This window comes from Eptesicus fuscus, chromosome 15, assembly GCF_027574615.1.
Source record: "Eptesicus fuscus isolate TK198812 chromosome 15, DD_ASM_mEF_20220401, whole genome shotgun sequence".
Classification (NCBI taxonomy): Eukaryota; Metazoa; Chordata; class Mammalia; order Chiroptera; family Vespertilionidae; genus Eptesicus; species Eptesicus fuscus.
The window spans coordinates 64,739,624-64,765,664 of record NC_072487.1 but is presented as its reverse complement, the minus strand read 5'-3'; the positions used below and the strand labels follow the sequence as shown (position 1 = coordinate 64,765,664).

The 26,041-nt window shown below is 45.1% G+C and overlaps 1 protein-coding gene across 2 annotated transcripts in view; it reads right to left on the bottom strand.

The window, feature by feature from the left end:
- The window catches only part of CDK5RAP2 (CDK5 regulatory subunit associated protein 2), a 147,340-nt gene that overhangs the window by 96,921 nt on the left and 24,378 nt on the right, over window positions 1-26,041 (bottom strand). For both annotated transcript variants that reach the window (XM_028161427.2, XM_054727002.1), the window contains exons 5-12: window positions 24,631-24,707; window positions 18,615-18,738; window positions 15,730-15,884; window positions 11,998-12,160; window positions 10,835-10,888; window positions 9,861-9,980; window positions 7,087-7,179; window positions 5,503-5,721 (exon numbers count right to left, since the gene is read on the bottom strand). In XM_028161427.2, the coding sequence (XP_028017228.2) occupies window positions 5,503-5,721; window positions 7,087-7,179; window positions 9,861-9,980; window positions 10,835-10,888; window positions 11,998-12,160; window positions 15,730-15,884; window positions 18,615-18,738; window positions 24,631-24,707 (1,005 nt within the window). The remainder of the gene's footprint in view (window positions 1-5,502; window positions 5,722-7,086; window positions 7,180-9,860; window positions 9,981-10,834; window positions 10,889-11,997; window positions 12,161-15,729; window positions 15,885-18,614; window positions 18,739-24,630; window positions 24,708-26,041) is intronic.

Here is a 26,041-nt window from a genome sequence, read left to right as displayed (position 1 = left end):
AGGACACTTAAGCTGCATATGATTCTACAAGGATACCAACTCAAAATCTTTACACCTGATTAAAACAAACAAAAGAAGGCAAGGGGAGCTTGGCCCTGGGTAAAAATCACACTGCCTCGGGTCTGTGGTCTTAGCCCTAACCAGCCAGCCTACAGACACTGTCTCTAAGGGCCATGTTTTGATTACGGTCCACCAAGAGATATTCTGGATGCTGTCACAATCTCATTTGGAGCTACCCATCAACAAACACACGTGAGAACCGGAGGGGTGCAGGCTGAACTACCCTGAAATTAAAACCCGCTCCTGTCATAGCGCACTGGGTTAGCCAGCTGGGTGGCAGGTACAACTTTAATTAGATTTTTGGGCTTTAGCCAGCAAATGCATTCCCACAGAGCTAAGTGCCCAGGTACTGAAGCACACACTTGTCAGAGAAGCGGATGACAGGTCTCGTGACAGATGAGAGCATTATGTGACAATCGGGGGAATATGGCTAAACCCATGTCTAATATACGTTACTTCTACAGGAGAAGAAAAACACTAGGACTTGCTCTTGTCTCCCACACACCCTGAATAGCACACAGAACACCTGAACCAGAGATAGCAAATCTAAAATAAAGATGTACCGCTCTATCACCTTCATCAAATGCACACACACACGCACAGAAACATGTACGCGCACACACACAAGCACACACACGTGTATGCACACACTAAAAGGAGAGCCTTATGTCTCTGGAACCAAGCAATGAAGCCGAGACAAAGATGTGAGGGCAAGGATGTGGGGAGCCAAGCAGCCCGCCTGACAGACCACAGAAACTAGGGCACTTTAAACATCACAGTAAGGACACTGACTTGGGCATCCTGGGTTTTTTGTTTGCTTTTGCGAAGGCCTGCTGAATTTCCTCAAAGGGATATGAATCCCGCTGGTGACAAGGAGGCATAATACAATAAAAGAGATATATCTGTGAGGCCCTCAATTCTTGACCTCCCTTGTTGTAAAAACACTTCCAAAGTAAAAACCAAACTTGTATTCCCCACAGCCTACCCACAGTGCCTGCACCATTGCAAGTACTCAGGAAATGTCCCTTAAATAAACAAGTGAACAAACTGCACATTACAACACATGCTGAGTCAACTGGCACTGGGTCCCTGCAATCGCTGGCAATTAAAACAAACGAGAAATGACTCTCAGGGCCAAACGTCTCAGCGTTCATGCACAATAAGACACAGTGAATTCATATGCCTCTATTCAGACAGGCACTGTCTCCCCCGAAATGCTTAAAAGCAGGCACAGTGAGACGGCAATAAATGTTTTTGGCATGAGCAAAGGATGGTTTGATCACATCCAAAAGAGAGCTGACTGCTTACCATTAGAAAGAATTCAGGGAATGCTAGGAAATCTAGCGCTGCAGGGTAGGGGGCCACTGCAAAGGCTTGCAGTCAGGGCACGTCTACAAACAGGGCCACAGTATTTCCCACGGACTTTGTAGTTGTCCAAGACATGAAAATAATGGGAAACCGCCACACACAGACCCAGGGACTGAAAACCTTAACTTAATGCTTACAAGCTTACCGACTTGGATGACATTGACCTGGCCCTGTGCAAAATTGCTTTTATTGAATGGGGCATTGTCAAAGATTCTGTATACTGCTCAGAGAACTCTTTATAAAACCCACCAGAGGCAATACTTCCCGCAGGCCTGAGTGCTGGCAAAGCTGTCCTTTCATCTTAACATGTTCATCCTACAGACACTGGAGACCTTGTAACTGAATTTCCCTTTTTACTTGCGCTGCCAGGAGCTACCAGCTGAAGTTAAGTCCCCCTCGTCAGTACTGTGGCGGGCATCACAACCTGCATTTCTACTCACTGATTCCATTTCACCAGTCACCTTATTTTTCCTTCACCCTAATGCCTTTATCTTCATTTTTCATTTCATTTAATTTCATGATGATCCATAAACCTCTGAAAATGTTTTGAAAAGAATTTACAATTTTTAAAACTTCAAATAACCAGAGTACTTTAAGCTGGATGTTCTTATTTTGTTTCTCCCAAAACAACATACACTCTCACACCTCTGTACCTTCAGCTTCCATGCAAAATCCCCCTGCTCTCCCTTGCCTATCTAACAACCTTAAACCAGTTCAGAAGTTACTTTCCCCAGAGCCTGCTCTGATCCTGCAAGCACTGCCTTCCTCCGTGCTCCGTGGTACTTTGTTTGTATCTCAGTACGGAACTGTCCCATGCCAAGTTGAGGACCTGCTAAACATGAGAATGTTCCTTTCCTTTGCCAGGGCAGGAACACTAAGAAGTCTGGTTCTCCGTTTGCTTGTTTCAATCCAAAGCACCAGCAGTAGCAGCTGGTGAGGGAAGGGCTCCAGTTAACAGAACAAGCTGATGGGACATGCGAGGCCGGTGGCTGTGCTCTGCCTCTGCATGCACCTAGCACCCTAAGGCAAAAACACCACCCCAAGATGTCTCCCAGACTCTGAACAAGCCAGTGACCCCAAGATCAGGCGTAAATCATTCATATGAGATGGACACAACCAAATTCTTAGAATATAACCAGAAGTTAAATAGAGATACCTGTGATGCAATACATACACAAAAAGAAAGAAACCACAGCCATTATGTCCTTGTCAGAAACATATATGTGACGCAGAAAAGTAGTCACGAGGTGCGAGGAAGCTGAGTGACAGACACGCTCACCTGAGGAAAGCACTCAGAGTGCACAGCTGTGGTTTTGGTCTGCCCAGGGCCATGAAACCAAACAGTGCTTTCGCTCATCCCCCTCCAAGCAAACACATGGTTCCAGGGGACGCTGACAACGACGGCATACACGCACTTCTGACAAAGAAGAATGGGCATGGGACCCAAGCCGGCCTCTCGGTATCTCACTCCTCTGGCCACCCTGACAGACACAGCGGGGGTAGTGGAGTGTGAGCGCCCCCCTCCCGTTATGTAATGAACTGGGAAAATGGGATCCCGGCAGGGCTGGCAGGGATGGGTCCAACCACTTGGAACTGGAGGAAGTAGATGCCCAAGAAAAAGAAGCCACTCCCTCTCACCCTGGCCGGTGGCTCAGTGGTTAGAGTGCTGGCCCCAGCATTGAAGGGTCTCAGGTTTGATTCCTGGTCAAGAGCACCTGCCTAGGTTGCAGGTTCCGATCCACAGCCCTGGTGCAGTAGGCAACTAATCGCTGGGTCTCTCTCACGTCAATGTTTCTCTTGCTCGATGGCTCGCTCTCTCTCTCTCTCTCTCTCTCTCTCTCTCTCTCTCTCTCTTCCCCTCCACCCCCTTTCCACTCTCTCAAAAAATCATTGGAAAAAATATCCTCAGGTGACAATTAACAAAATAAAGAAGTCAGCTCTCAGAGAGACAGAGACCAGGTCCTGGCAGTGTCCCAGTCATCCATCCTCCCAGCAATTTAGTTACAAGGCAACAAATGTCCCTTTTTGCCTAAGAATGCAGCTTTTTATCAACAGCAGCACAACATTATTTTAGAAACACCAGAGTTTACATGAATAAGTGAATTTTGGGACCAACAATGTCTCACAATAGAGAGATAGCTAAATACCCTTTTGATATAGTTATCTAGCTATTTATTGCCAAGAGTAAGTGACAGTGTAAAAAAATTACATATTTCACATATGAGTACCTAGATATACACATTTATATGTTCCCCCATCCAAATTTTATTGAATATTTTTATGATGACAGTGAAGGAGAAAGAAAACAAACTATTTTAAACTTAAAAAAAAAAAAAACAACCTGTTATGCCACAGGTTTTGTTAACCTAAAAATTTTGTGAGGGGTATAAAAATTGACTCTGAAAACTGCACCTCTGTAAAAGGACTCTCTGGCCAGTCTCATCCTTACCTCATCCACAAAGGCACACTACCCAGACTTCACTCTTTTCAATCAACTCAAGTATCCTCTCCTCCTGGAAGGCCTCCCTGACTGCTCCATCCTACAAGGATCTTCTGCACTGACTATATAAACTACATTCATTAGCTCTGGATTTCAAACTACTTGGCATTTTGTCATGTATAACATTTTCAACTTCCTTAGAAAAATAAAGCTTTCAGAGGCCATGCCTTGTATTTCCATCAACATCTACACCAGGTATATTTGGTGTTCAACAACACTGAATAAATACAGGGAACAGGTCTTTTAATAACAAGCAACAAACTGGTACTCTATAATATTGCTGGTGGCAACATAAACTGGACCAGCCTTTTGGACAAATAATTTGTCAGCATGATTAACTAGTGTAAAATATTTGTACCAATTATCTCATTCCTCAGAATATATCTAGGGATTTTAAGAGAAAATGCCTTAATGATCAAAGATGTTCACTGTAGCATTACTTAAACAGCCAAAATGTCCAACAGAGGAGGAAATGATTAAGTAATCATGTGAAATCTGTTCAGTGAGGGATATGCACCATTCAACCTAATTACTCTGGAATCTATACAACATGGGAGATGTCATAACAGAGAAAGTGACCTGGGAGATGTCCATGATAAGGGAAGTGACATGGGGACATGCGCCAGGTGACCAAAGAACACTGACAGTAGTTAGCCTCTGATCAGATTGGGGGTCCAGCTGTAACTGCACGGAAGGGTGAACTTGAAAAACAAGAGTTACTTCATTGGAATGGTAGGTGCCGATTTCTTAATTATCTAAATTTCCATTATTGCTCTCTAATGTTCATTAAAGTTTTTGTTGAACTATACAAACACTGTATTTCAATTCTTTCGTCAGCATTACCATCAGGATTTCAAATTATGGATCTTGGTGTCCCTGCCAACAGCAGCCCCCAGAGAACTAACCTCTGATACCTATAGTCTCTCTTCTGAGCTCTCTACTCTGATTCTTCCTGCCCCCGATTCCCGTGCAGGAAATCCAATTAACCTGAGTGCCACTAACTACCCCAACTCCAACCCTCTCCTACCTGACCGCACCAAGGCTTATGTATCTGGATGTGACTCTCAGGATGCTGAATACTTAAGTTTAAATACAATAAAAAATTTTAAAGATAAATTATTTTCTTCTTTCCAAGTTCAGAGATTTCTTTTATGATGCTAACACCCAATGCTGAATAGAGTAGTCTTTAAAAAAATCACTCATAAATTGTAGCACATCCAGGCGATGAAATATTTTGCTTGTACACACACAAAAACGTTTTTGAAGAACATTCATAACATGGCAACACACCAAAGAGAGAACACAGAACTTAAAGAATTGACACAAAACTAGATTTTCAGCTTGATACCAATGCCTGTGGGGTGAGGGAAGAAAGAGTACAAAGGGAATGAAACATCAACTAGTTAAGACATCAACTGGTCATTTCTAGGTGATCAGATGAGTGAAGTATTTTCTTCTTTAAATTTTTCAGATTTTCTAAGTTTTCTGCAGTGAATCTCCCCAAAAACCATGACGTGGAACAGCCCCAGCCCGCTGCACTGCCCGCTATTTCAGAAGGGAATGGGGGTGCTCACGTGGATGGTGCAGTCTCTCTTGCTCTTCTCTCGATGGGCTGCCTCCAGATCCTTCTCTAGTCTCTCCTTCTCCTGCTGCAAGTCGCTCAGCTCCTGTGTGACTTTCTTCATGTTCCTCCGTAGTCTGTGGTTCTCTGTACTCTTGGTGAGGTTTTCTGAGTGCAGCTCAGCCAACAGGGCTGCCTTTTCCAACAGAGCAGCTTCATAATCTTCAGACCCCTAGAAGAGGGGTGGGGGCAGACAGCTCATTAAACAAACCAAGAAATCTGTGCTCCTTTTTCACCTTGCGGGGGGGGGGGGGGGGGGGGGGGGATTAATAAAAACATCATTCAGGACCTAGAGCACAAATAATATGAAGATTGTGAAATAACTCAGGGTAATGTTTATATTACGGTGTTGATGTTAAAGGAAAGGGAGAAGCTACAACTGTGTAAAAAAAACTTTTTTTAAGACTAGAAGGGAAAGTACAAAAAGTTAACAGTAACTTTCTTTCATGAGGTGGAAACACAGTTGACTTTTTTCCTTCACTACTCTGTATTTTCAAATGTCCTAAGTTTAGTGAGTATGTAACTTTTATAATGATTTTTTTTCCTTTGAAATATAAGAATTTTTTTTTTTGGTAAAGTTTTATTTTTAATTAATCTTTATTGTTGAAAGTATTACAGGTGTCTCCTTTCTTTCCCCATTGACCCCCCTCCACTCTGCACCCACCCCAAAGCCTTCATCACACTATTGTCAGTATCCCTGGGTTATGCAGATATGCATATAAATACACCCCACCCCTGCCTTCCCTCTGAGGTTCATCAGTCTGTTCCATGCTTCTATGTCACTGGATCTTTTTTGGTCATCAATTTATTTTGTACATCCTACCTAATAAAATAGTAATATGCAAATTGACCGCACCTTTGCTATGCCCAAGCCACACCCACCAGCCAAAGCCACACCCACCGGCCAATCAGGGTGAGTATGCAAATTACCCAACAAAGATGGTGGTTAATTTGCATACGCTGAGGGAGGGAGGAGTGAAGACTGAAGACAACTTAGAAGGAAGAGGGAGGAAAAGCTGAAAGCAAGGTGGCTGCCAGAGGGAAAGCCCAGGCGGGGCGGGCGGCAGTGGTGCACGGGTGCAGGCGTGGTGGCCACAACGGTGGCAGCAGCGGCAGCGCACGCGGCCGCAGCGGCCGCTTGCAGGATTCTTCCTGCAAATGGGCTACTAGTTAGATAATAATTTAAAAAAACAAAACAATTTATTTTATTTATTTATTTTTTTTTTTTTTAATTCTCACTGAGGACATGACTAGAGAGAAGAAGGGGGGATAGGGAGAGAGAGAAACATTGATATGAGAGAGAAATATTGATCGGCTGACTTCTATATGTGCCCCAACTGGGCATTGATCAACACTTCAGTGCACAGAACAATGTTCAACCAAGTGAGCCACTCTGGCCAGGCCAACTGAACTAGAATGAGATGGTTCTGTTATTAAAGACCACTGAGTTCTCCTCCGTTCCTTTCAGCTATGAAGTCCTGACCTCAGCAGGAGAAAGGTTCAAAGAGAGAACTGCTTCACCCAAGTGAACACTTACCTGGAATTTCTGGGTCTCTGGTTTCTGGCGGGCCTCTTTGACTTTAGCAAAGGCAGCATTGAGCTCTTCGATTTCAGAGTTAAGTTCTTCAACCTGGGTGAAAATAAGGACTAGCAGCCAAGTGTGCAACTGGGCTCCTCCTATCTCCGCATGGCCCAACTGCTTTCAGTGCTTGTTGTGCTTATAATCAAGGGCTTTGTAGTCAGAAAAAGCCTGAAGTCAGAAGAGTGGGATTTCTAGTTTGGCTGTTTACTAGCTGGATCACTCAAGGCACAAAACTTAATCTCTTTGAGACTCAATTCCCTTAACTATAAAATGAAGATACCACCGCTCACCCAACCTTGCACTGCTGACGAGGTAACGTGCAGTGGTGCTAAAATCATGTTGGCTCATACTGTCACTATAATTATTATTGTCCATAGAGATGAGCCACCCAAAAACCTAGCCTGGCTACTCCCATCTACCCAGAGACAGCCAATAGCTACCAAGGTCACACCTGGACTTTGCCGGCACCCAGAACTGCTCCACCACTGGGCCCTGAACTCCCAGCACAAACTACAGCTACTATTATTAGGAACCAGCTCTCTGCTGCATCTGACAGTGGTGATTACTCAAACTCATTCTCTCCTTTAGCTTCTTCAGCACCAGTTTCCTGGTTGGCTTCATTCTTCTACAGCCATTCCTTTTTCCAGTCTTCTTTGTGCATTCCTCTTCCTGCACCTTCAATTCTGATGTCCCCTGTGGTCCAATTTTCAGCCTTCTACCCCACTCTACCCTCTCCTTGGATAAGGTGATCAACTCTCAGAATTTCAACTCACATCTGTTGAAGAGGGACTCTACGATCTCTACCTTCAGGCCTAATGAGCTCTCTCCAAGCTTTAGACTTGCAGATCTGTCTGTCTCCTGGACATCTCACCTGGATGGTCCACAGACTCCTCAAAGTGAATACTTTCTAAAAGTCTCATCACTTCCATCACTACCTCCCATCCCACCATCATCCTCCATTTTCCATGCGGAGTTGGTGGCAAGACCATCTCTCTAGTGGTGCCAGCAGAAGTCATCCTGGATTACTCCTTCTCTCCATTCCTACGTCTGACCATCAGATTTCCCCAAATTTACTTCTAATCTTTAATTAATTATTTCTTTTTAGGTTGTATTTTTAATTTTTATTTTATTTTTATTTTATTTTTCAATTACAGTTGACATTCAATATTATTTTATATTTGTGTCAGCTGTACAGCATAGTAGTTAGTCATATACTTTTAATTAATTTTTTCTAATTTTGTTTCCTGAATTAGCCCCCCCCACCACCACTCTTGCTTGCTGTGACCACTGCTCTAATTCAGCCTTTCTGAATTAGGTGGCTCTCACCTTGGCTACTGGCCTCCCTGCATCTAGTCTCTCCCTCCTACAACCCACTCTCTGGATACAGGCAGAGACCTGGCTAAAATGCAATGTGATCACACCCATCCTGCTTAAGAGTCTTCAGTGGAGTGTCACCCAAGCAGTGAAACATGAATAGATCCACCACCACCGCTGTTCCCTGGCATCCTCTCCAGCCTCTTCTCTCACCTCACTTCAGTTCTGCACTTGATGCTCTGATGACCTCAAACTGTTCCACAAAAACATATCCGGCTCTTTCCCCACTGAATGCATGACCAAAGTTCTCCCCTCTGTATGAAATGGCCTCCTCTTTTCTGTCCTCCTTCCCAACCAACGTCTACTCATCCTTTAAGATTCAGCTCTAACACCTACTCCTCAAAGCACCAGACCCCCTTCCCAACCCTAATCTGGATTAGGACCCCTTTGCTCCACCTCACAGCCTCTGTACTTCCCTCAATCACAACACCTTCATTGTCTTTCTTCCCCACTAGGCTTGTAAGCACAGCTAAATTTTGCTTCTCTGTTTCTGTGCCTCCAACTGAGACACAAGATTGCTACACCAATGACAAGAAAACAGCACAGAATCACCTGCCACCACCTTGGGTCCCAAAGACAACAACCCACGTACCTATCTAACTCCTTTATCTCAATTTCCTGTTGTCTTTCCAAAGATTAGACCTGCACTGTCCAATATGGTAGCCACAAGTCACCTTGTGGCTATTGGGCACTTGAAATGTGGTTAGTCTGACTTGAGATGTGCTGTAAGCATATCTGGACTTCAGACTTTTTTAAATGTTAAAGCCCTAAGCAGGTTTGGCTCAGTGGATAGAGCGTCAGCCTGCGGGTTCGATTCCAGTCAAGAGCACGTACCTTGGTTGCAGGCTCCTCCCCGGCCCAGGCCCTGGTCTGGAGGCAACCAATCGATGTGTTGCTCTCACATCAATGTTTCTCTCTGTCTTTCCCTCTCTCTTCCACTCTCCCTAAAAATCAATGGAAAAATATCCTCAGGTGAGGATTAACAAAAAATAAAAATAAAAAAATAAATGTTAAATACCTCTTTATTAATTTTGTTCTGTTGACTGGATGTTGAAATGATAATATTTGTCATATATATTAGTAAATATATATGACAAATATGTTTGCTTTTTACTTCTTTTAATGTGGCTACTAGTAAATTAAAATTACATACGTAACTCATATATTTGCATTGGACAGTGCTGGATTAGACATTCCAAAAGAACTTCTAATCAACTAAAGGATCCCTACCCCACTTTCTACAGTCAACTCAGCTCTTTTACAAACTTTTTCCTTAAAGCTAAAAATTCAGGGAAGGACAGGCCAGTCACAGAAGCTAATAAAGAAAAATCTCACTTGAGATCTAGCAGACATACCTCTTTTTCCTTTGACTTTAATGCCATGGTTAGACCCTGAATGGCTTTATCCCTCTTTAAACTATTTTTCTTTTCTGTAGCAATTTCTCTTTCCTTCTCTCTCAGGTCCTCCTGAAGTGCCTAAATTAGATTAGAAAAAGATTCACTAAGTTGATGTGTTCCAACCAAAATGCACAGTATATATCTTTAAGAGAACACTCAAATGCAGTTATTCTATCTTATTCCTGTCAGCCTGTGATTAATGTTTCCAAGTAGAGCTGAACGTAGTGGCATCAGCTCCAACTTACTGTATTACCGCTCTCGGCAACAGGGCTGGGTGAAAGGAAGGGGATCAGATCAGTTAAGAAGATGACAGCTATTCCTACAGGAAGGACTCCAATGCCTTCTGGAAGTTGAATACAGTCACATCAGAGTCTTTGAAATCATACCAGTTATTTGGGGGGAAGTAACAGATCATTAATATCATTCCTTAATGCTACAAACACTAGCAGAGAATTTGGTTTGATGGAGACTGAACATATACATTTATAGTCTGAGTTCATTTCTAAAGATACTCACTGCTGCCTCCCTCCCAGGCTGTCGTAAGGATCAAATGAGATAATGGATGTGAAAGCACTTTCTAAGTCGGCAGGTGCTATACAAATGCTAGCTGCTGAGACTAAGGGACCATGGAGCAAGGGCTTTGGAGTCATAGACTGGCAAATCTGAATCCCTACTATACTCCAAGCTACGTGACCTTGGGTAGGGACCTCACCGCTGAGCCTCACGTGTCACATCTGCAAGATGGGCTTGCCTGCTTCACGGAGTTATTACAAAGACTGAGAAACCCTCTCCACAGTGCCTAAAGCTTGACTGGCAGACAGGAGCATTCAATGAGTGACAGCTATTGCCACACAGAATTATCTATTGCACTCAGAATAAAGCAAGAGGCAAAGATAAATCTTCAACACATTTTTAAAACTGTATCAACATACCTGGATCCTCTCTTCAAAGCGATTTCTCTCCGTCTGGCGTTCCACTTGTGCAGCCTACGAAAAGACATTAATTGGTGCCCAGAAGGGACCCATAATCCAATAGCTTCCCCCGAACAATTAGAATGAGCATCTCATTTACTTGCTGTTCCCCCTGCTGTGGAACTCACCCGAAGTCCCACCCAAGTGAAGAAAAATGTAAAGATGATCACCAGCCCCACAGAGAGTAAACCAAAGGGCGACTGGACAATGAAAAGGGCCTTCGAAAGGACAGGGCCAAGGACGTGAGACAGAGGGTTCAAAGAAGCAGGAGACAAAGGCTGATGACAGCCTAAAAGTCATACGTGAGGCTAAGGAAGTCACTGCTGTGTTAGGGACAAAGGAGACCCTGCTCCATAACGAAGTCAAGGCTTCCATGAGCATCCAGAATGTCCCTGAGGTGAACAAACCACATGCAGCAGCACCCGTGGTCCAACAGGAATGGGAAGGTCTGACTAGGCCTACCTGCACTTCCAGGTCCTGCCCACCCTCTTCAAAAGAGCTTGCTGTGGAGGCCGCCTAGTGAGGGGAGGGGTCCCAGGAGGCTTTGGGATCGGTACTAGTAACCCACCTCTTGGAGCCTAGGAAAATACAACAACATCTCTGAGCTGAGCCTGTTTCTAAACTCGATGAGGGACGGTGATCCCAGCCTCGCAAGGTGGCCAGGCGGCTGAGATGAGGGGCACCCGGAGTCTCTTTGTGCGCGGCACACCCAAGACAGGGCAGACGGCTGTCCCACTGCCTCTGCAGTCTCAGACCACAGCTGGCCTTAAGCCTGCCTCTAACCACAAAAGGTGAAATGAGAAAATAACAGAATTTTATCCTAAGAAAATCCAAAGGATGAAAATAAGATCAAGTCCCCAGGCAACAACAAATGAACACATAATAAAACAGAGGCAAGCAGGTATGGACTGGTGTTTTAACCAACTCTGTGAACACAAGGCTGGGGGCGGGGGGGGGGGGGGGGGAATATGCCAGGCCCCTGACAGGAAGTTTCTGCTGATCCTCAGCCCACAGGGCGATGATATTCAGAAGCAGACTGTGGGTGAGGCAGGGGGCCTGCATGTGCGTCCCATGGTGCAGTCTGGGGTGCTAACTAAAGTCCCCTCCACGTGCTGTGGCCTCACCGCGGTTTCTCTCTCCTTCTCAGCCCTGCGAGCAGCAGAAAGCCCTCGGAGCTCTCCAGATGACACATTCTCAGCAGCAGGCGCCATCTGAGATTTCTCCTCTCTCAGGCGCTGAATTAAAGCTTCTTTGCTCTTCAAAGACAGCCTCAACTCCTCAATCAGTCTAAAAGAGAAGAGATTTCAATATTAATTCTACACTGCTCTCTCAGCTCAGTGGAGCAGGAGGAGGTAGAAAATGGGGCCAGACATCTTCAAAGTAGACATGGCCAGTGACTGAACATGAACGAAATCGCATTTTGCAGGTCGGAGACTAAGGGCCAGAATCCGTGTGACATTAACTGTCCCCTCACCTACAGCCTGGCCCCGGGCGATACACCCTCCGAGCTGCTGGACTATGGTCTGACTGAGTCACACCCCTGCTCGACCGTTCAACGGCCCCCACCACCGACAGCTGTGGATTACTAAATTTTTTTAGCCAAGAAATCCTCTCTCCAAAAGAAATCTGGCACTGAAGGCTAAACAAACATGACCAATAAAGCAGAAATATTCTGATAAATGTGAAAAACAAAGAACGTCTCTCCAAGGCGTCTCAGGGCAAAGTTTAAAATACACTGACTTTCAAGATGAAGAACGAACTCCTCGGCAGGCAGTCGAGCCCGAGCTTTTAGGGCCGAGATCAGAGGCCCTGCTGAAGCTTCGGCGTCACCTCTCACAGGAAGCCACCCGCCCCACCCCCAGGCCTCTGGACCTTTGTTCCCACAGTTCCTGTACCTAGAATGCCCTTCACAACTCCACCGCCACCTCCACCTGCTAGACACCCATCATACACCAGACTTCATTAGGCATTATTCTCGGGGAAGCTTTGCCAGTCGACACCCCGAGAGCCCCCTCAGGTAGAGCTGAACACACCCTTCTGGAGGCCACCAAATTCCCTCTATTAACTGCTCCCTGACAAAACCGTCAAATTATTTCAGCTCTAAGCCTGCATCTCCTTAGCTATAAAATGGGGATAAGCTTTTTAAAAGGGCCCTCCACAGCTCCAGGCATATGGCAGAACTCAACAAGTGACAGTTGCTATAATTAGTACTTTTTTTAGCATTCAATGATTAGCATTTTGTCAAAAGACCTTAAGAGTGTTTGTAGCTAAGCCTAAAAAGCAACTCACTGTGGCAGAAAGAGGACAGGTGCCCCAGGTGCAGGTGGGGAGGGCACCAAAAGCAGTCGGAGCACCTGGCGTACTGTCTGAACACTGTGTCCCCCCACGAGTGGTGGCATTAGGAGGTGGGCCTTTGGGAGAAGACAAGGTCATGACAGTGGAGCTCTCGTGAATTGGAGTGATGCCTTATAAAGGAAGCTCTAGAGAGATCCCTTGGTCCTTCTGCCAGGTGGGGACGAAACGAGAAAGAGGACCTAAAGGGGGTCTTCACTGACCACACTGCACCCTGACCTTGGACTTCCAGCATCCAGAACTGTAAGAAATAAATGTATTATTTATAAGAGATCCAATGTGTATTATTTTGTTATGGCACCAAATGGACTAAGACAACTGGATACAGCCAGAACTGGCAGCATCAATACAACACCCCCCAAAACTAGGAAAGAGAAGTAAGAGTGCCCTCTAGGGGCTCAATTCTGAAATCATCACATAATCCACTGGAGAGATAAAGGCACCAAACTGTACTCTAACATGCATGTGTTGCCTTGTGTGTACCTTCCACCTCGATAGAACTGTTTTTTGGGTACCTTACAGCAAGGTGCAGCGGGGGTGGAAATGAGCAGGGCAGGCCTGCGGGGACTGCGGCCAAGCAGGAGCGCCGGGTCGCCTGAGGGAGCGGCCGCACTCCAGCAATACCACGGCCCGCCCTCCCACACCTCCCAGGTTTTCAAGAGAATCTGGAAATTCAGACTCTTACATAAAATTAGATGTTTTTAGTTAAACTCTAAAAAAAGATAAAACATATCCAACGGCCAAACCTGACTGCAGGGTTCTTCACTGTCAACTACCTTAAAGATACAGACTAACTTCAAGGTCAGATTGCAGGAAATCAAGTAGCTAAAGTGCACACCTTTGAAAAGGGTGGTGGGGGGCCAGAAAGACAAGGACATCCTCGTGAGGGCCCTGCCCAAGGCGGGCCAATCTGGATCCATCTCACCAGGGCATGACGGAGACCCTTATTCCAATTCTGCGCTCAGCACTCACCTTCTCATATGGATTTAGCTTCCCAGATCGGCCCGTCTTCAGGGAGAAAACACTGACCTTAGACCAGGGAGAGCTCCACCAGAGGGCCTCGCCCAGAGCGAGCAGGACCCCAGCGTAGGCATCTGGCTGCTCTTTGGTCTCTGGGAGTGTGGCTGGGACACCTACCCCTGGGACAGACGCATTCGCAGTGCTGACAACTCAGGTTTCTGTGCCTATCCAGCCAGACCTCTAGGAAACCCCAGGAAGACAAAGCCTTTCACAAGGCCCTGACCTGACTACCCACGTCCATGGAGACCCCACCGCTTGGGCCGGTAAGAACTCAACAAGCATTAATCCTTCCCAAATTCCCTTTTCCAAAAAGATGAGAATCCAAGTCTCATCGGGGACCACTTTCCTCTGTAATTACCTTGAAATGAGCCAGACTCCACACCTCTGCATGTGCCGTTCCCTCGCTCGACAAGGCTGCCTCACCCAACTCCCAGCACTCCTCCTCTGAGAAGCCTTCCCTGCTCCTCGCCCAAGCAGAGCTCCCTCACCTCCGTCACAGCCGACCTTACCTCCAGCGCCATCTTCCCTTTACATCTGTCCCCTCCTACACTTGGGAACTCCCTGTAAGGAAGAGAGTGCTCACCTTTGCATTCCTGGCACCCAACCCAGGCCTTGCTCAGTGGGTGGCTAATGAATGAATCTTTATCTCCTCTAATCCGGGCCTTGATCCATACACCCAAGTACCACCTGGGCTCTCCTCTTGGCTAGCACAATCCTTCAACCCAACAAGTCCCAACTGAAAGCTCATCTTCCCACCCCTCTACCCAAAAACATCTTTCTCCCTTTTCCTCCCACACTCAGCCAACTGCAATACAATCCCACCATTGCTCATCTGGGTGAGGGGGTATCTCGGCAGCCTTTTCCCTCAGCCCCAAATCCAATAAGCCACCAAGCCCTTCAAGCCAACATGTGATTGATTCTACCCTCTAAATATCTCTCTATTCTTCTCCATCCCTAGTTCTGTCACCTTAGTCCACATGGCACACGTTTTATCCCTGGACCATCAAAGAGCTCTGTACTTGGTGTGCACTGTTTTGGCCCTTCTCACTGTTCAAACCTGGGCCCTCCGCCTGCATTAAAAGACATGTCAGAAACAGGTCACACAAAATGCACTGGTATTTATTGTGGGGATGTAGACATTAACTGTTCCCTACAAGAAGATCGACAAGAGAAGAGTCTAAACAATGTCAAGTAAAACTGGGCTTCTCCTGAGTCACTAACTTGTTTTATTTTATGAACAATGTGAATCTTATGTCCATCAAGATTGTTTTTCCCTTTTTCCTTTGACTACCAGGAAGCTTACAGCCATAACTGAATGCTAAATTTAGTGTCTGAGTAGAAAATTCCAGCATGAATTTCTATCTACCACCTCTCTCTGTCCTCACATTCCCAGTTTTCTTGCTGTGGGGAACCAGGAGGAAAGGGGTGGGAAAAGGACTGCCAGATAAATGACTGTCAGGGTGTCACAGGGACAAGAGCCAGACCTGTCTTTTTCCTCCAGGACCAGAGCCATGTCCAAGTCCCCCTCGTGCATCTTCTTCATCTCTGAAAGCTTGTTTTCCAAGCTCAGCCGAAGAGCCTTCTCTGTTTCTGTCCCTGCAACGGCCTTTTCCAGTTCTGCTTGGGCGGCTTTCACATCCTAGAGTTAAATTAAATGCATTTGATGCAATTTTTCAATACAATTGGGAACACTTTGAAAGGAAATTGGATTAAAATATAAATATTTATGACTTTTTCTCCGGCACATTTCCCCTCCCTGAATTGTACTCTACATGGGGAGAATCAGTAATAAATACATTTGCCAGCCATCTTTCCTTCTTGTATCCTGAAGAGTAATAGGCATTTCCAATGGAAAAGACTCAAGTCTATAAGAACTGTTGTGGTTTTGAAAAATCAGATCAATATTTACAGCTCAATGAGAACAAGGAATAACGTACCTCTCAATACTTAAACATACATAAATTCCAAAGAGTCACCACAATCTCCACACAAATTCATTCCACACCCCACCGCCCCCTCAGTATTTTTTTTTTTCAGATAATGACGATACAATTCTAAGTACATTTTCTCCATCTCCAAAGTGATTTAGGTGGTGAAAAACTGTATGTTCTACCTGAGCACTCACAGAAGACATTATCTAAATCATGCAGGCAGCGTCTGTGTTAGGGGCAAAGGCCCTGGTGCTCATGAAAGTGACCCGAGTAGATGGGCATCTCTGACTGCTCATGCCAACTGCCTCTGATTGCATCACAAAGATGAAAGTCAAATCAAACTAGGTTCAAAACCCAGCTCCCACTTATTTGCTGTGTGACCTTGGATAGTCGCTTAACCTCTCTGAGACCCAGCTTCCTAATGACCATCTCATCAGAGAATTGTTGTGAGGCTCTGTCAAGTGCCTGCTGCATCATGGGAAACCCAAGAAAAATGTGACTTCCTCCTCCCCACCTTTTCCCTCCAGTGCCTCCCGAACGCTGTCTCCCCAAGAGGCGTGCCTGTCAATCTCAATGACAGCTGGGAAAAATCATTTCCCAATATTCTGCGACAACAAACAACGAAGCCTCTTATTCAGTGGGAGCTTACTCAATGCCAGGTTTTTCCAGAAGCTCTGTTTATATCATCTTTGATTCTCACTCAAGCCCAAACACTGACATAGAGAGAGACAGATTACTGCAGTTTACAACGCAGGCTCTGCAGCCAGACCACCAGGCATTTCCTGCCTGTGTCACCTTAAGCAAGTGACTCAGCCACTCTGTGCCGGTGTCATCATGTTTTTCTTTCTGTTGTTAAAGGATGATGCAGCATTTACCTCCGAGGTTTGCTGAGGGGATTACCTAAATCAATATATGTAAAACGCTGAGAAGGAGGCCTCATATGTGGTAAGCCTTCCATAAATTGTTAGTATTGCTGTTGTTATTACAATTACTACGGCAAAGCAGGTATCACTAGCCTCGTTTTACAGAGGCAAAGGCTCAGGGAAGGCAAATGCTTTATCCAAGGTGACAAAGCTAGCAAGTGACAGAGTAGGGATTCAACCCAGCACTGTCAGTTACACTGGCAGCCCAACACACTGGAAGGCACTTACGGGGGAAAATGAGATGAATGAGCAAGATTAGGTTAAGTCTCTTAAAAGTCTCACAATCATCTTGGGTTTTTTTTGTTTGTTTGTTTGTTTTAATCCTCACCCAAGGCTATTTTTCCATTGATTTTTTTAGAGAGTGGAAGAGAGAGGGAAAGACAGAAAGAAATATCAATGTGAGAGAAACACATCGATTGGTTGCCTCCTGCATGCACCCCAAAGAGGGCCCGGGCCGGGGAGGAGCCTGCAACCAAGGTACATCAAACCCGGGACCCTGAGGTGCACAGGCCAACTGAGCCAAACGGGCTAGGGCAGTCTCACCGTCACCTTAACTAAAATTCAGAACTTGGGCTCAGAGCCCATTCTTTTGGTCCCAGCTCTACCACTAACGACAAGGACTACTTTCTCACCTTCTCTGAGCTTACTTCCTCATCTGTATGATCGACCTAATATCTGTACACGCTCACAAACAAGGGCTGAACTGAACATCATGACTGAAAAAGGCCATTGTTAGCTGCAAATTACAGTGCAAATGTATTCACTCTTTGTATCCAGAAGTGCTCTTTGGCGCTATTTCTCCTCCTCCCTGCTTAGACAAATCAGGGTTGCAGGTAGAAAAAGTGAGATGAAACAAGACTTCAAAGACCAAGACTTAAGTAATTAGTTTACTTAATATTAGCTTTAATGGAGGAAACCTGTTTAATACCTAGGCAGCATCTGACTGGAATCAGGAGGAGGAGCTACACACAGAGCCTCCCAGACAGGTCCTCGGTCAACACTGGTGGATGGTGGAGTGGAGGCTGGACCCGGTGGGGGTGGGGGGAGAGGGGGAGGGGGCGGGCAGGCTGAGTGGACACCCAATGACCTACAAATCAGAAAATCTGGTTCCAGGCTTAGCTAATGTTGGGTGAGTGGCTTCCCTCTCTGGGCCTCAGTTTCCTCCTCAGTGAAATAAAGGCACTCAACTAGATAATAAGAAGAGTGGAGTAGCAAGATCACGGGGTTTAGAGACAGCAATCTACATTTAAATGCAGGATTAAACTTGGACTGGTTAGTATTTCTCTCCATACCTCAATGTCCTCATCTATAGGAATAAAACAATAACGGCCAGTTTGCAGGGTGAACGGGTATAAATTCTTTATGCCAAGCACTCTGATGGGGCTGGAACCCCGGAGATATTCAATGAGGATGGTTCTCGTGTCTGCGGAAGTTTATGAGGAAGAAACACAATGCTGCCCACTCCGTTATTAACCCACTGAAGAAACACAGTCTCCACAGGGTCTCCAGACTTGCCTCTTCCAAAAGGAATATCCTTTTGGTGAGGAGATCTTCGACCTGCTGCACCTTCTTCTGAGCATCCTCTTTCACCCGCCGAACTTCTGAGCCGCCCCCTTCAGCGAGGCTCTCCACTGCTTTGCTGCAAAATGAGGCAAATAAGGGTGACAGTCAGGTAGTGATTTTAATCACCCCAAGAAACAACGAATCCTCCCATGGGCCTGTGCTGAGCTTCTTTTTATTTTAATTAATATTTGTAGCTCAAAAACACTGACCATACAATATATAAATGTATCAAATCAACATGTTGTACCCCTTAAACTTGCACAATGTTAAATGTCAATTATGAGTCAATAAAAATACATATTATTTAAAAACAAAGTAAGCATCATATATATCTCATCACGATTTTATTGCTTAACACACTATAACACCTTTTGTGTCAATAAATATAAATGTGTACCATCATTTTTAAAGGCTACATACTAATTTGCTATATGAAATGTACTATATTAAATCAATCCCTATTTTTAAAACATTTAGATTGCTTCTGATTTTATATATTTGTCCGATAACACAAAGCTCTCAGAACAGTGACCAAAGTACTCAACAAAGTAGACAACAAATGTCAGTGTTATTGTTTGTTATTATAAGTAATGTTGTGATGAAAACACATCCTTGTATGTAAACTATCCAGTGATTTCCTTAGGGTCAATTCCAAGAAAGGGAATTTCGGGGTCAAAGTGTAAGTACTCTTCTAAGACTTTTTTGACAGCTATTGCCAAGTTTCCCACCAGGAAACTTCCAACAAAGCACACCTCCACCAGTGGTAGGAAAGGTGGAGAGCTGGCTTGACACACCAATGTACACAGAAAGTAAGCAACAAAATGAATCTGAGGGATTGAAGGTTGGTTTGCTTCAGCAGGAGGGGAAGCGTTTTATTTTATTTTTTAATTTTATTTATTAATTTTTTAGAGAGACAGAGAAAGACACAGAGAGAAACATCGATTTGTTGTTTCATTTATTTATGGATTCACTGGTTGATTCTTGCATGTGCCCGATCGGAACTGAACCCACAACCTTGGCATATCAGGACGATGCTCTGACCAACTGAGCTACCTGCCTGGGGCTTGGAGGGAATGCATTTTAAATACAGCACCCTGCTATGTGTGAGCACTAGCTACTACTCAGGGCATGAGGAGGAGAGAGCACGCAAGCAGCCCACACTCCGTGTTACTCTAACATGAAATGCGGGCTTCACATCACTGGGCACCACGGAATAAGTACTCTGTCCGCCTGACAGGCCGTGGTGGGGATGGCACACAAAATCAGACAGAGGACCACAACCACTGACGCCTTTCATCTGGTTCTCCCCAGAAGAAAAGCAGTGTCGGGTATGAATTTGTGAGACATGTACCCAGAGCAGTTCTGTTGGGTTTCTAAGATGATTGTGGGTTTCCATAAGGCAGAATAATATAAGGAAATGGCTCCACCTAAAGCTGGTTTCTCAGAAAACTGCAATAGGACAAATCTATTCACCACCAGCCTCCCAAGCCCTGCGTTAGGGGTATGTAAGACTTTTCCGACCAAGAGCCATGTGATCAGACATGCACATGCACGGGCCATGTGAATTCTTGCCTGAGAACAATGGAAAGTCAAGAGGGCCATACTTGCTGTCCAAGCCTCAGACATGAACTGCCTGCAAATAAAGGTTTTATTCATATCTTGTTTCCTTTCACCAACGAGCCTTCACAAGGCCCCAGTGTCATGATATCATTTTAATGGAATTCAATGTGGACAACTGGGAAGAAAGAACATGAGCTCTGAAGCAGAACAGATCTGCTTCCAAATTTTTCCTCTATTATGTCCTCAGTGTGACTCTGGGTAAATTACCTCTTTCACCTCAGTTTCCTCATTTGAAAAACGAGGTGATGCCCTCTTAGAATTAATGTGCTAGCACATGCGGCGGCCAAAGCACGGGGCTCCTTCCTCTGTGATCTGAGTGCTGCAGGACAGCCTGTGGTCCCCGCGGCCACCGCAGCGCTGCCTCTGCTAAGATGCTGAGCGGCCTCATTCTACCCTCCACGGGTGTCGCAGCCGAGAACAGGTCGTCCGCTGGCCTGAACTAAGGCCAAAGCTGCCACTTCCTGATTAATGCCACCAAGCGTCCTGAGCCCAGTCCCTCAGCTCACTTCTTGACCAGGACTGCCGGGAGTTCACATGACTCACAATCATTTCTGCCACTTCTCAAGAGGGTATTCTATATGGCTGCAAGAATTCTGGACTAAAGGGGAGGAAGTGGGGGACAGTTGTAATAGTGTCAAGAATAATTTTTAAAAAAAGAATTCTAGAAAAGAAGCTTTTCCTTCCTGAGCCTTGGATACAGAATTTCCCAGTCCTCAATTTCCTCGAACGAACCACAAATGTCTTAGCCCTTGGGCTTCATAGAGCCTCCTCTAGCAAATGGCTCCATTACCCCTCCCCCACCCTCCACTCCACCCAGCAGGTGCAAATATACTGGCTCCCTCCTGCCCGCCCAGATCAAACCTTAGTGTTTTACAGTCAGCATCACACACATTGTCAGAAGGCCGACTACCATTTTTAACAAGTAACGACATTATTCAGTTTGCTTGCATTTTAGTTATACCAATAAAATATACACCCAATAATAAATGTTCCAACTTTTCATTTATCATCTTTGTATTTTACAGTTACTGTAGCAATAAAATTTATACTCAGCAGTATGGTACAATTTTCCTCTACTAATGGAATTATTATTTTTGTTTGTGTTTTAAAGCTACAGAGATAAAATTCACTCCTGACAATATGTCTGCTTTTGGTTTTAATGTCCCCTTATGGTAACTGAAAAATAGAACAATAGAAAATCAGCGAACATATATGTTTACTTCACAGCGAGGCAGAGTGGGCTCCAGAGCCAGATCAGCCCCCGCTCTGTTGCCAACTTGGGCAAGTTCCCTCACTCCCCTGAGCCCCATTTCCTCTTCGCTCAAATGGGAATACTGGCTGCCTCACATAACTGCTGTAAAGTCAGATGCAGTCAAGCATGTCAAGTGCCAGGCACAGGGTTAAGGGCTAAGAAGGATCTCAATAAACGTTAGTTCCCTCCCTCTACCCTTTCCTTCCTTATAGAATTTGGGCCAACAGACAAGACTCTCTGCAAGACCTAAGGAGAGGAAAGGCTGAGGAAAGCGGTCTAATCCAGCTTTCCACCCAATACAAAAGAGAACTTCTATAAACACCACCCTCGCTACTCTTGTTAACCATCAACATTTCCTCTTTCTGTTCTAATTATAGTTCTTTGGAGAAAAACAGGGGCTTTTCCCATATCTCTCTCCCCTCTCCCCCCCAATAAAAACAACCATAAAACTCAAAAAGGGAGTTGAGGGCATTAATAAAAAGCTATTTTTCCATCAACAAGGTTGTATCACACACACACTGCCAAGTGCCGGGCAGGTGGAGGTCCAGGGAAAGGCCATTGAGCAGGTCTGTGGTAGAGGGTGTGCGTATCCTATGGTAGGTAATCTGCACAAAAGCCCTAGGATGTAGAACGACTGAGAAGCCAAGGCTCGGAGACCACAGTCCTCCCTATTGTAGAGCCAATCCAGAGCTCGCCCTTTCCACTGCCTCGTACTCCACTACGGAAGAGGCCCTGGGTTTAGATGTAGAGTCATGTTGAAGAAATGAGAAACACACATGAAAACTAAAAAGAATCTGAAACCTCGTGCTGGACCAGAAGTCACAAACTTGAGTTCTAAGCCAGCTCTGATCTTTCTGGCTGAGGGATTTTAGTCATGGCCCTTCCCTTCTCCAAATTGAAATTTCCTCCTCTCTCATATGATGCTTTCCTCAAGATTAGATGAACTCTCAGGATAACGATGGAATGCAAATAGATGTGAAAGTGTTTTATACACTGAAAAGTGCCAAACACCTATGGGACTGTCATTATATGTGAAGAGACAGATACGGGCCGAGGCAGCCACGTGGGAGTCACCAGAAGCCTGTATTAAGGGTGGACAACAGGAGAGGCACTGGGGCTGGGCGGGCTGGGCAGGGAAGAGGTCTGCCAGGGCAGCGGCAGAGCAGCAGGAACAGGAACCTTTCTAGTACCTGTGAACTGGGTTTGGGATTACAAGTTGGTGAAGAGAAAGCTGGAGCAGCTAAGTCACGGTGAGCATTCTTAAACAGAGCTCGTGATCTGATCCCTAACCTATCCTTGCCAGCTCTCTTCCCATCCACCAAGTCCTGTTGATTTTGCTTCCTAAGTGTCTTTCCAATCCACCAACTACTTCCCTCACTAACCTGTCACCTACACTGCTGAACTAGCCTTCTCACTCTTCCACTCCCGCTCCCTCTACCAAACATTTCCTACTCAGCATCCAGAGCGAACTTTTAAAAAACAAAACTCTGATTGTATCAGTTGCTTAAAACCCATGACTGTTTTTCCTTTGATCTTAGGATAAAGACCAAAATCTCTAATCAGGCCTCCAGACTCTGCAAGACAAGACTGAACCCCCTAGGCTTCTATTTCCTCAGAACTGCACATTTCTTTCCCCTGAAACACTTTTCACCACCCTTTCACCTGGCTAATTCCTACTGACCCCTCAGACCTCATCTCAAATGCTACTTCCTCAGGGTCTCTTCCCTGCTATCTATCTATATATATAAAAGCCTAAGTGACCAGCTGACCAGCCCGTAGCTGTGATGCACACTGACTACCAAGGGGCAGACGCTCAATGCAGGAGCTGCTGAGCAACAGCAACCTTGTAGAGTGCCCTCTTGCACTCGGGACCCCTCGGGGGATGTTGGACTGCTAGATTCGGCCAGATCCCCACAGGCCAGGCCAAGGGACCCCACCAATGCACGAATCTGTGCACCAGGCCTCTAGTAGACATATACTTATGTATCTACTCCTGCTGCTATAAGTTCTCACAGCTCCCTTTATTTTTCTCACGGCTCTTCTCCCAGTTTGTATTGATATATTTATTATTGAAGTATTTGATCCTCATCAGTCACACTAGAATGTAAGCCCCATGAGTCTGTCTGGCTCACCACTGCATCCCCAGGAGCTGAGGCCAGTGCAGCACAGAACAGCTGCTTAATAATTATTTTCTGAATAAACTGATAAATAAGATCAGACCAAAGGGCCTTAAACACTAATTTGGGCAGTTTGGAGAATCTCTGCATACAAAGCACTCCACCCTGCATGCTGGTATGAGGAGTGTGCACAGCCTTGGTGAGTCTGGGCTTCCATGTGTACATGCAAGACCTGCAGCAGGCAGGGCGCTGAGTATAAAACAAACCGAATTCTACTACTGACTTCCAGGCCGGGTAAAGTTGATTTGACTCCCTGCCTAGAGAATGGTGAATGATGTGCCTCTGAAATAAACTACAACAAAAATAAAAAATGTGTTAACCTGATTTATTCATTTACTCATTCACTCATTCACTCACTCAGAAAATATTGCACATGCAAGGTCAAGCCAGGGCCCTCAGAATCCCTTTTAAGCCCCTAGGGTTTTTACAGAAATGAATGAGTTAATGATATACTTTAAGACCTGGATGGATCTCACAAATACATTGCTGAGGAAAAGGACCAGACATATAAGGGTGCATGCACAGTATATGATTCCATTTCTAAAAAGTTCAAAAAGGGGCAGAACTAACGGTGATACTACTGGTCAGCAAAGTGGTCATCTTTGTGGCAGAAGGGTAAGTTCCGGGAGCACAAAGGGGACTTCTTGGGGGCTGGTGATGTGCTGGTTTCTGATCAGGATGGTGGCCCCACAGGTGTGTCTGCTTAAATTCATTCTGCTGCATGTACAAGATCTGTTCATTTTCCTATAAATGTTAAGTTTGTTGAAAAATACTTAAATAAAAATGAAACCTCCTCAGAGCCCAGCTGGAGAACAAGTGGCTTAGAAAGCACAAGGTTCTATTTCACTGACCCACTTAGCTGCCACCATCAGAACCCCTGGGCTACCCGCAAGCTTATGACAGGATGACAGGTACTCACGAGGCTTTGATGAGCAGCTGCTCTCTCTCTTGGAGCTCACGCTTCAGACTTTCTACTTCCACCTTGAGCTCGATATTCTTTCAGACGAGATTGGGGGGAAAAAAAGAAACAGTGTAAAAACACAGGACGAAGGAATGTCTACCGTGGGGAAACGGCTTTCGGCGTGGACTGACTACACCATGCTCGTAATAGGCAGCCATTAGATGCAAAATCTCATTAGCCTCGGGGCACTGGGAAAAGGGAATTATTAAACACTGGTGGTCTCAAAAGAAAGCCCCAGATTTCTCAAGACTTGGAACAATTATGTAAATTTTCCAAGCTTCTAACAGCCAGAGCATACAAACATTGAGGCATAAATGTCATATAAGAGAGGCCGATTTAAAAATTGTTTGCCCTCCACCAAGCAAATTTACAAGCAATTTCGCAGTTTGCTTTTACCATTCCAAGGCAATTACTTCTGGTTGTTTACCATCATGCATGTCCTGGTTGTAGAAGTGGAAACGTTTTACAGCTTTAAAAAATAAAACATGTGGCTGGATAAATGGGAACCTCATCACTGCCTATCTCCTTTCAATGTAAGATTTCAGGGTATTCACTTACAAAAGAGCCACAACCACGCAGGGCAAGCTGTCAGTAAGGGACACCACAATGTTCTCCAACCAACCATCTTCCTCTTAATTGACTAGAAGGAAGGGAGTCACACATGGCCTTGGACTCATCATTCACATGAGAATCTAAAGACAGAGTCTTTGACAAGTGGATCACAACGTGAGACAGTTGGGCAGTGGATGCCTTCTCAAACTAGTCCCCAAATGTATCCCAGACAGAATATTAGATGAATTCACATAGTAGAAACAGGGATCTGGGTACACAGTTTGCAGAGAACTGCTATAAATCTAGGTGTCCTTTGAAATCTTGCTCCTGTTTTATTTTAATAACTCGTGCCAATTTTACATTCTACTCCACAAAACATGTTCATCATTTTAAATAAAAATAACACATCCAGCCCAACTGGTGTGGCTCAGTGGTCAAGTGTCAACCCATGAACCAAGAGGTCACCGGTTCAATTCCCAGTAGGGGCACATGCCCAGGTTGCAGACTCCACCCCCAGTAGGTATGGTGCAGGAGGCAACTAATCAATGATTCTCTCATCATTGATGCTTCCCTCTCCCCCTCTCCCTTCCTCTGTCTAAAATTAATAAAAATATTTTTAAAAAACAAAACTTCCAGTAAAATGTATAATCTCAGGACATGCCTCCCTCCTTTCAGCCAAATAGCTGAAGGAGATACCCAGGTTGAGAAGTCAGCCAGAAAGGAAAGGTCATGGGCTTGAGACCAGAAGGACATGGGTTCAAATTCTGCCTCCACTCTTCACCAAGAGGAAACTGTAGTAGTCAGTAAATGCTCATGT